Genomic DNA, 11,022 nt, shown 5'->3' on the forward strand with positions numbered 1-11,022 from the left:
GGGCTGTGTTACCTACTTTTTGATACTGTCAGCCAGGCCACCACTCCAGAGCATGAGCTCAAGAATTTTTTTGTAGCTTTTTCATCTTCAGCGTGCTGTCTGCCAAGCCCAAGGGAAGTAACAGAGATTCACACTGGAGCCAAATCCCTGTAGGTCTGAAGGATTTCCCCTGATACCAGGAGGCTTCTCAAGGTTTGCCAAGCAGTGCACTTGCAAAAGTATGGCATTCCCATGGCTTGTGAGAGCTGGGTAAGGAGACGTGGGTCCCCACAGGAGACTGCTAATGCACTTAGGGTAGATTTGCCTTCCCTTCCTCCACTCTTGACTGATCCCTAAATGAATTATGAAACCCATTTTTCATTAAATCAGAGATCCAAAATTTCACAGCTGTTATGACTGATTTCATAAGAGTTGGAGACAGTATTCCTTCTGGAGCAACAGGTTCAGATGTTAAGATGGAATCTGTTTTAGCTGAAACCAGACTGAACTTAGATAACTTCCTGCTGTGGGTAGAAGGTTTGCTTTGGAGTTTTAGGTCTTATTGCCGTACTTGCACATGTGAAACTCCATTCTAGAGTTTCTGCATTGTCATTCTGTATTTGATCACTCTGCTTTTCAAAGGGAAGGGTGAAGGTTTTTATATTTTTTTCTTAAGTTCCACTGGATAGGGACTTATGTGTATGTCACTTAAGACATAGACAGGATGGCAATTCTTCTCTAATGAGTTTTAATTTATGGATGTGTTCAGCATAAACTATTATGTGAAAGTTCAAGTGACCTCGCTTAACAATAGAATTTTAAAGATGTGGGACTGGAATGCAAACTGTCCAAGACTGTTTAACATTTTTGTCCATCTCTGAAACAATATATACATCTTGAGACATATGTTTTTGGAATGAATGTTGAGCTGTCTATGCATTGTCCCTCAGAGAACATACTTTAAAAAAAAATGTATGTGGCACAACAAAAACAGAACCACTGCAAACAGAGTTCCTTTCTTTCCAGAGAGACTTTCCTAGCAAACAACCTGTGACAAATTCATGATGGTTTCTGCAGGTAAATTTTCTAGAATGAAGAGTTTTCAGCCACATTCTAGAGAATGAAGTATTCAAAGACCGTTGTCTATTTTTTTTTCCCTTTGCCTGTTTGTTTTTTTCTACCACCCAGAACTAAGCAGACAATATTTTCTGAAGTTAAAATTGAGCAAGACAGTTGTGGCTGACAAGTTCAGAGTAGCTGAGCATTTGGCAGGCTGTTTCTTTGTCTCTGAGGCCACAGGTTGCACCCGATTGTGCAAGCGCTGTGAGCAGCTGCAGAGGTGGGAGTGTGATGGGCAGGGTGGTGGTGCTTAAGTACCACGGACAGGGGCCCCTCCACACGTGCCCAGACCAACCCTGTATCAACATGTGGGACTTCCACCAACAGGACTTCATCTGTTGGGAGTTTTTTATGTGGGCAGTTCAGCACAGCCTTGACCCTTTTGCAGTCAGAAGTACTTAGGAGTCTTCATCACTTGATACTTTTGAAACAGCTGTTTTACCTGTGAATCCATGTCATAAAACTCCTGGTAGCTTACAGTGTGTGCCATTGTACCCTATTTTCTCCGTTTGACAATGGGCTTATGTGCATACTTGCTCATCAGGTACTCATGTCTAAGACTCAATTGTTGTCCTCCTATGTGTTCCTCATCTTCAGGAGATTTCAGAGACAAACTATGAGAGCAATAATAATGCAAAAGCTGACTTTCTCTGTTAACATCTTGTGGATTAAATTTCAATGCTGTGTTCATCCTAACTTTACTCCTGTTATAATATTGGAATTCTGTCTGAATCAGATATGTATGTCTGGGAAGAGATTGCAATGTTTTGTCAGTGGAATCAAATAAAATTGTTCCTTGCTTTTTTACTGTATGGGGAAATTCTAATCAAGACACCTAAGGAATATCACATTCTGAAGAATATTAAAATAGACTAGTCAGTGAAACCATTTCATGAGCTGGCTGGTGAATCACTTCTGCCAAATGAAGTTTAGGTTGTATCATACATAGCTCAATTGGCATCATCTGCTTACTTCAGAAACATGCCTGTTTCTGTACTCTATGAACCCACTGACATCGTCCAACATGTGGTGTGCTGCTTATGTAATCCAAACATGAAATTTGGAAAGGCAGTATAAGAATCTGTATTTGAACATTGTAGATGCTAATCCTTGTCCCACTGAGGATTTGTTTTTCTAGCTTTACTGTTCTTCCTTTTCTAGATTTTCTTTCTAGCTTGGCTTGGGCATTTAGGTGTCTTTATTTTAATTGGATACAACTTTCTAACACTTGGGCATTGATTAATTTTTACTGGTTTAAACTGGAGCAGAACAGTCTGAAGAAGGAGGTTCTGTAAAACTTTTTGCAAGGATCTTTTTGACCTTTCTGTTTTTCAACCTTTTCTGTCTTACCAAAAGTTATTTCTTTCAGCTTATTTGAACAAAGAGCTTATATATGATAGGAATTTGTAGTGTTTGCAGGTTTCGCTCTCTGATAGCGCTTATTTGGCTACAAGTCTCTTGTCTGCCTGAATCCATAGTTGAATCTTCCTGAGGGATGGACTGTGCTCCTCTAGACTCTTCAGGAACTGCTGTTTGAAAGAATGGAAAACTTCTCTCGCCTAATGGACTGAAGTTGGATTTCTTGACCGTTTAAGGAGGTGGCTGATTAAGACCACAGAGCCACCTCCTTAGGTGGTCGTTGCTTCGTTAGAGCAGAGGAGTGTGCTTTTCACAGTGGGTCCTTTGAGCGTGTTTCTGTGTTCCTTGTTAAGCTGCTGATGTGGTGTCCCTCCTTTGGCTCACTTGGAACTCGCGAAGTTGCTTTTGGACGTGCTTCATTTTTATTGCTGGAACTGGTGCATCACTGCTATTAACTGGTTCTCTTCCTTCCTAAGTGAAGTGATGGCTGAAGCCCAAGCTCTGCTACTTCGTGTGTTGACAGTTCCAATACTTGGAATTACGCAGGGGCCTACTGATTCTGAATCCTGGTAACTGCACGGTAGGGCATGGCAGTTATGGAAAGAGAATTTTGGAAGTCGAGCCAGCCTACTTTCTCCTTGCCAGTTGTTGTGAGAACATATTTGGATAGCTGTAAAAAAACAATGGCTAAACAGGGAAAAGCCTTTCCCGACATGGGAAAGTTTGTGTATTGATAAATACTTCATTTCTGAACAGAGAATTTATTTTGCCTGGAACTTAGTTTTATAATCTGCTTGGAAGAATACATTATTTATTGGGAACACCTGCCTTGAGTAGCTTACTTTTTTTTATATAACTGTATAGTAAGAACTAGTTAAGCTCATAGAAAGGCAAAATTATATGTGTGAAGAAGAGTCTAGCCACTACTTTTAATTTCATAGTTTGCTAAATCACTAACACAAAAAGCAGCTTGAACAGTTTTATGAAAAAAATAGAAGGGGTAAAATCAAATGCTGTTTGGTTTCATAGCCATTTCACTCCAGAAGAACAGGTGATAAAATGGAAATTTGATAAAGTACCAACATCTCAGAATCATGTTGTATCATGCTGAAGCTGTGATGGCAGCAATAATTCCCAACTTTCTGTCAGTCTGTGTGTGGAGAAAAGGATTTTTTTTTCCCCAGAGGAAGCAAGCAGGCAGCTTTCTCCTGAAATCTGGGGACCCTGTCTAGCATACATTTGGGATGTGTTTGTAATTACTCTGGAAATGAAACCACTTAGAGTGGGCTTTTTTTCCTTTCTGTATCTTCACAAAAGATGTCTTCTTAGGGCAGCAAAAATCATGCATTATTTCAAGGGTGTTAGCCTACTGTAAATATAGCAAAAAACTTGGGGTTGTGTTTATAAGCCTAGTTGAAGTAGCATTTAGAGTTATGTGCCACTTTGAAGACAAACAGAATTTAAGCACAGTATCACCGTGTATCGAGAAGAGGTCAGTATTCAATTTAAGTAGGATTAAGTACAATAAATAAAAACACTTCTTTGGATAAATAACTTGCTACCCTGTAAAGAGGCCAGCAATTGCAGAAGAAACTTCCTCTTAAAATCTCTTGTGTTCAGGCTGGGGAGGAGATTTGCATTAAGAACATCAATTTTTCTTCAGCTTTCAAAATAACAGGGATTGCTGGAGTTGGGAGTTTATGTCCATAGGTAAAACTGTAGCATGCAGAGGACAGGAAAAATAAGAAACCAACGGAGAGAAGGCAGGAGAAGAGCTAGAGTATAACAGCAGCAGAGGACAAGTGAGTGATTTTTCCATTTCAATTTTTATCCCTTTGTTCTTTTATTTTGACTTTCATGCTCTTCTTGTTTACCAATTGTCACAAAATTTATAGTATTAGAAGCAAATTAAAGAAACCCACAAACCCTGGGCTTTTAGTACATTGTATGTAAGATTAGTCTAGAGCCTGCAGGAACTGTTCTGAGTTACTAATACTGAACTTACATTGATTCATTCCTTTGTTTCCCTTTTTTAAAGAAAAACTTTTCTGGTAAAACACATAACAGAAAGAAACTTCCAAGTTTTAATTTCACTCAGGTAATTAGTAATATAGCTGATTTTTAGAACTTTCCTAGAAGACAGTTAATTGTGACTGATTCTTAATTACTTAAATGAGATACCAAGGAGGAAAAAATACTGGAGGAAACTTAATCTGATATTTGCTCATAGTGGACTGATGCTGTAGAGTTGAGGTGAAACCTGTGTGTGTGTGTACATTTATATAAATATATTATACTTTAAAAGAACAAACTTGACAGCAAAGTCCACTGAAATGGATTTCAGGTATAGTATTCACTATAGGTAGAGCAGCTAGTGCCACCTATACTTAAGGTTGTGTGACCCTTTACATTTCCAGGCTTAACTCTTAGTTGCTTTCTAACTTTTTTGCCGAAGTGTAGTTCAAACTGATTTTTCCATGCCAGATATCTGCTTTGGGCTGAACTTTTTGAAAGTTTCAGCCAAAGCAGTTCTGTTCCAAGAATAAGGCCAGTGAAAAGTATGCTATTTTGCTTGTGTGAGAATATTCTGGTGTCCTTCTTTGATGCTCCAGTGCCCCCAAGCTCTGAAGCAAGGATTTGAAATTTGGCAATAGTTCAGCCTTTGTGTTGAGGATGTGCCTTTTGCCTCCCTGTAAAAATCCACCCAAATTTCCAGACCGGTTTACAAGGCTTTGAAAGATTGCCATTTGCATGGGCTTAATAGGAATTTCTTAAAACTTCACAGTAAGCTTCCTTTAGATTTTGTTCACACTGGGAATGCTCCAGGCAGGGTAGAACTGCGTATTTCATCCCACTTCTGCTAGGAATTGTAACAGCTGGATCTGGGTGCTGACACTGAACTGAGAGTGGGCAGCATTGTGTCTTGTATCGCCACTGCCTATTCCCATGTCCTGTTCCTTTTCCCTGGTGGTGGACCTGGGCCCTCTGGAAAAGAAGCTGTCTCATTCATCTGGAACAGCATGACAGATGTGGAGGAGAGGAATTTAGGACCCTGTGTGTGTGTGGTTTATACCATTCTTTTGGTCACAGAAAATGTGTGTATCATACTGGCAAAATATTACTTCCTTTTCTACTGGATGTTCAGATAACAGTAGTTAGGTTTTGTTGCATTTAAGCTTCAGTTTAAATGTTGAGTGGGTATCAAGGTTTTAACAAACTATATAGGCATCAACTTAAAGAAAATACTCAAATGTCACAGGGCAGGAATGTTGTTTAGAGGGCAGAAGTCAAGAGCTCATTTTTTCAAACATTTAAGTCTAACTCTGACCTCTTGCATTTACTACATTGTAGTGCAACCTCCAGCTTCCTCACAAGTGTCACATGCTTTGTCCAACAGGCAGCTATTTGACTGGAATGGGTAAAGGGGTTTATTCTGAGGATGAGTCCAGGATTTGTACAGTAAAGTATGTATATTCATCTGTTATAGAAGTTGAAAAATGTGGAGTAAGTGAAGTCAAGATTTTTTTTTGGGAAAAAAAAAGGCTTTGTGGCTAAGACAATTAAATGCTGCTTGATGAATTGTGTGCCATCTGTGCTTAGTTGTGGTATTTCTACATGATGCACTCAAATAACTGTTCCTAGGTTACTGCTCATACTGTATGATCTAGTGGCTGGTTTGAGAACCCATGTCAGTTTGTGGAAATGCAGACACTTAGAACTGCAAATGAACTCAGTGGGAGCTAAACCTCCTGTAAAATCCTGTCTTTTACTGAGGACAGTAAAAACCAGCTCAGTCTGGAGCCAGAGAACCTTTTAATTTAATTAACCTAATGCCTCAGTTGCCAGTTTTGCAGGTGAAGAAATTACTTGACCCATCTCTGTAGACAGGCTCAGAAAGAAATTGGTTGCCTTTGTAGCAAAACTGGAAAATAATACACTATAAACAGACCATATAACCCCCTCCCTTGATTAGGGATGAAATAAAGCATTGATAAACATGTAATAAAAATGTATGTAATAAGACACAGGTATATTTTTATGTGAGTGAAATTACCTTTGCAACTTTTAACTTTCCAATGCTTCCCTTTCCGAACCCAATAATTCTTTTAAAATAAAAGATGTGAATTTTCTCTGTGAATTTATTAAGGATTCAATTTAATTTTGTATAAATAGCCTAATTTTGCCAATCCCTTGGTAGCTGTCTTGGTTCTGGAGTGGGGGAATCATTATTTCACTTTTGCAATTTCTTTCCCAATAGACCATGAAAACCCAGATTATATTGGATCTGTCTGAAACCAATGTTGTCAACCTATAGAAAGTTTCACTTTTTTATACTGTTTTAAAAATCTATTTCATACTGATCCAAGCATAAAAATCCCAAGATCCTAGCTCTGGAACTCAACTTTTCCACTTTGAATTAGCAGTCAAAATTTTTAAACTCTGAGAACAATATAAAAATGCAAGTTTAATTAGCAATAACCTTTTCATTCTCTTCTAAATCAGACACTTTACCTTAGTACTAGTTGAATAAAATATTAGTAGGATCCTCATCCTTCCTGTTTGCTGTGGAGATGGAAAGCATACTTGCTCAGGCTGTTTACTGCTACCTCACCATGATAAATCTGCCCTTTGTAAAGCTGCTTCAACAGTACGTCATTTTTTTATCACTTTAAAGTCAGCCATTACCTGAAGTTTCCTATGCAAAAAAAAAATGGGTTTGTAGCTTTTTTGAAAGGGACAGGTTACAACAAATAAGTGACTGTGTGTTTGTGGAAGTGTCTAGCTCCCAGAGGGAAATGATTTGCTGCTAAGGTTTAGTGAATTTAATACTTTGGAAATTATTTGTTGGAGAGTCTGCAGCAATGGAGAGTTTTGGGTTGCGGTTTTTTGTTTTCTGGTGGGTTTTTTCCTTTCTTTTTTTTAAGGTGGAGGTGTGAGAGATTTTTTTTGTTTGTTTCTTTAAGCTTAAAGTAGTCATCAGATTTTTTTTTTTTACTTGTTTCTTGGGTCATTCTCAAGGTGTTTACTGCCTCTGAACCAGTAGCTCTTTTGAAAGCTTCAGCATAAACAAGGCATTTAACAGGATGTGTGTCATGCAGTATTTGCAGGAGAAAGATGGGAATTTTGAGCTGCTCAAAGCACATACATCTTCCTTAGAGGAACTCTGCTGCTAAGAACAGCAGTCTTATTTGCTTAGCTGTGTGAAATCCACTTGCTTGTGGACAATTGTTTTGTGTCTTGTTTTTCTTCCCCCCAAGACTTCCGCTTCCTTGTGTGCTCTTCCCATATGTGTTTTGGTTGTGCTTTGAAGTTGGACAACTAGTTTTAAACAAAAGCTTTTGCCACACTTCTGCATAGCATCCAGCTTGATTTCGGCAATCTGACGTGTCAGTGATGTGGTTTAGAGTTAACAAAATGCTATTCCTTGCTTGCTTTTTCATTGGTTTGTGTAGGATTAAAATTAAAAAAGAAAAAATAATCATATGGGTTTGTTGGGTATGTTGTATAAAAGCCAAGTGAAAATGTGATTAGAATGTGATTTGTCCATTTGGCTGTGCAGCAAGTATTAATTGACCAGGCATCTGTCTTGACACATGGGTGACATGAAGTTTATGAGGTATCTTGTATTTTTTCCTCTGTCACCTTCCTTTTCCTCCTCCCCAGTCCTCCTAATAATCTAAGGAATTTCTGAAAACCCAGCCTTTGTGTGCATTTAGTTTCCTACATAAGTCATTCTAGCATATTTTAGTCCAGAGTGCCTAGATAAAACAAATTAGGATGCATGTTTTCTGTCATCCTTGGGCAGTGTGCTTCAGTAACAGGATCCTTGCTTTGACTTTCTTGAATTTATTCTGAAGTCTGTATTTCTTTATATTGATTTTTGTTTTAAGATTAGGGCACAAAATGAAGAGTAGATTCTGAAAGGCCAAAGCAACCACAACAGCAGTCAACCAGATTAATTTGTATCCAATTACACGAGCAGTAAATTAGCTATGAGTTTTCGACTGTACTATTTCAAATTAACTTGAAAAAGCAACTAAAATCTGATTTGCAAGACTCTGCTTTATGAAACGGGTTGAAGATGTGATCATTTATAGTAAGTATGTTAACTGGTTCTGAATGTTTTGCTTTTCTGTCTTGTGTTTGGCAGCAACTTGAACTGGTGGAACCGAGCGGCTGGATTCACGTTCCTCTGACAGACACTCACAAGAAGCCAATTCGCACGTTCATGATCCAGATTGCTGTTCTAGCTAATCACCAGAACGGGAGGGACACTCACATGAGACAAATCAAAGTGTACACCCCGGTGGAAGAGAGCTCCATTGGTAAATTCCCTCGATGTACAACGATTGATTTCATGATGTATCGCTCCATAAGATAAAGTTTTACCTACTGAGAACTAATAAAGGCATTCTTTTGATGACGGTATCGTTGCTAAAGTATTCAGATACTTAAAGAGCAGGGTTTACTTCAGTGTAATTATATCCTTTATGTTTACACTTTGTACAATTTTGAAATAAAGATAATACTGTGTTACATTATATTGTAGTCTGTGATTTTGCATAACTTGTCCTTGCAGTCTGAGTGCTCTTGTACTATCTGAGAGCTAAAAAAACCCAGACACTTTAAAAAGAACATATTTGACTGGGAATCAGTAATTGATTTAATACAGGGATTTTTGGAGGGTAATTTCTTCCCCTAATGATCATGCCTGGAAATAGTTTGTTCTATAGTGTTCCTGTTTGTTCCTTTACCTAAAAGCTGCTCATTTTAAAGAGCATTCTTCTGGAACAGACATGGTTTAAAGACATTGCCAGTAGTGTTTTCCCATCATTGTTTATGCTAATGTGTTGCACCTTTTTCTGCATAGGGTTGCTTCTGCTTAATGGCTGTCTGGATGGATTTAGCTTTCTTTGTAAGTGCAAAATAGATCATAGAATCATAGAATGTCTCAAGTTGGAAGGGACATATAAGGATCATTGAGTCCAACTCCCTGCTTCTTCCCTTCTAAAACTAAACTGTATGACTAAAGAGCATTGTCCAGATGCTCCTTGAACTGTGACAGGCTCAGTTCCATGACCACTTCCCTGGGGAGCCTGTTCCAGTGACTGATAACACAGTGAAGATGACAATGACATGAAGAAAACCAAACCTTTCCAAATTATTCACTATAGTATATACATTAATATAGATATGAGAATAGGTCATCTAAACATGATACCTGTTCGAAACAGGAGGAGAGTTAAAAATGCTCTGACATCCTACAATAATGTAGAAATGAATCTGAAGGCCCAATGAACCTCTAAAATACTGAGAACTCAAGTGTATAACACCAGATAACCTCAGACTCGTAGCACAGAATTTTTTTAATGTGTTTTAAAGTAAAGAGCATTGTAAGGAAAATGTAGGCTTTGTCTACTTGCTGTGAGTAGGAATATTTAACACCTTTGCTAACATCTCATAATCTAATTGCTAGTTACTTAATCTTTTAAAAAAGTAAGGAGATTTTAGAAGGGTTGTTGAAGTACAAGGGTTTCTTTTAAAATGTTCAGCACTGATCAAACCTGTTCCTCCTAGCACCGTAAAAGCTGATGGTCAATCCAGACTAATGTCAGCCAAGGAAAACTTTTGACACTTCTTAATTGTGAGCAAGGAAAGGCTCCCAATATAGGAGGCTCCTCAAACAGTGATAAGGTTGTCAAAGAAGGATAAAGATTTAGCTTTGAAATCCTTTATATGCTTCATGAAGCTGTTGTTTACTGAAAAGTTTTGTCTGGCTGAATTCCACAGTCTTTAGGAGGGTCATTGAACAGGGCATTTCATGGTGATGAACCTTGTAGACAAGTGCATGACTAGTTTGAGTTTTCTGTTTAAATGTGGATTCAGTCATTTCACAAGGCCCTTAATGGTACCTTACCTTTCCATGTATCAGCTGCGGGATTCCTGCTCATCAGAATCTGGTTGAACTCTTGCCTTTCACCAAGTCTGTCAGTCCAGTGGATTTTATTTTATATAGTGTAAAGGACTGGTACATTGCTATTCACTTAAGCAATTGAAGCAAAACATGTACCATTGCATATTTTTCTGTTAAAAAAACAACAACCCTCCTCTGGATATATTGAGTTGTTGGATAGTCTTGTTATGGGTAGTCTTGTAAGAAAGGAAATTATTAGGTGTGGAATTTTCCTGTTTTCCCCCGAAGTTAAGATGGCAGTTACCTATCCTACCTTTCTATCGTCAAGCCACTGTTTCCTACTTAGTGATTCTACCACAGGCAATTCTGTGGTGATTCTGATCTTTGGTCAGTAACATTTATCTTTGAATTGAAAGAAACTTTAAAGTATTCTTTTGTCTTACAATTAACCCTACAAGTAATATCTAAATTAGCATTGCTCTGTGACAAACATTATCCAGTAAACTAGGAACAAGCATATCAGCACAGTCTTGTTCTGCTTATTTCTGCCCTGCCTTCATTTTTGTAGGCATCATTTTTGGATCTTTAGAGAGCTATTCTTGCTTTTACTGATTTTTTTTCAGGGCTCTGATGTTCATACATTTAGATGG

The 11,022-nt window shown here is 38.1% G+C and overlaps 1 protein-coding gene across 3 annotated transcripts in view; it reads left to right on the forward strand.

Annotated features, from left to right (window-relative positions):
• The window catches only part of ANAPC10 (anaphase promoting complex subunit 10), a 35,957-nt gene extending 26,961 nt beyond the window's left edge, over positions 1–8,996 (forward strand). For all 3 annotated transcript variants that reach the window (XM_017820112.1, XM_017820113.1, XM_017820111.1), the window contains exons 5-6: positions 8,609–8,841; positions 8,874–8,996. In XM_017820112.1, the coding sequence (XP_017675601.1) occupies positions 8,609–8,839 (231 nt within the window). In that variant the 3' untranslated portion in view covers positions 8,840–8,841; positions 8,874–8,996. The remainder of the gene's footprint in view (positions 1–8,608; positions 8,842–8,873) is intronic.
• Positions 8,997–11,022: the final 2,026 nt, after the last annotated feature.

The sequence above is a fragment of the Lepidothrix coronata genome, unplaced genomic scaffold (genome assembly GCF_001604755.1).
Source record: "Lepidothrix coronata isolate B3197 unplaced genomic scaffold, Lepidothrix_coronata-1.0 Scaffold79, whole genome shotgun sequence".
NCBI lineage: Eukaryota > Metazoa > Chordata > Aves > Passeriformes > Pipridae > Lepidothrix > Lepidothrix coronata.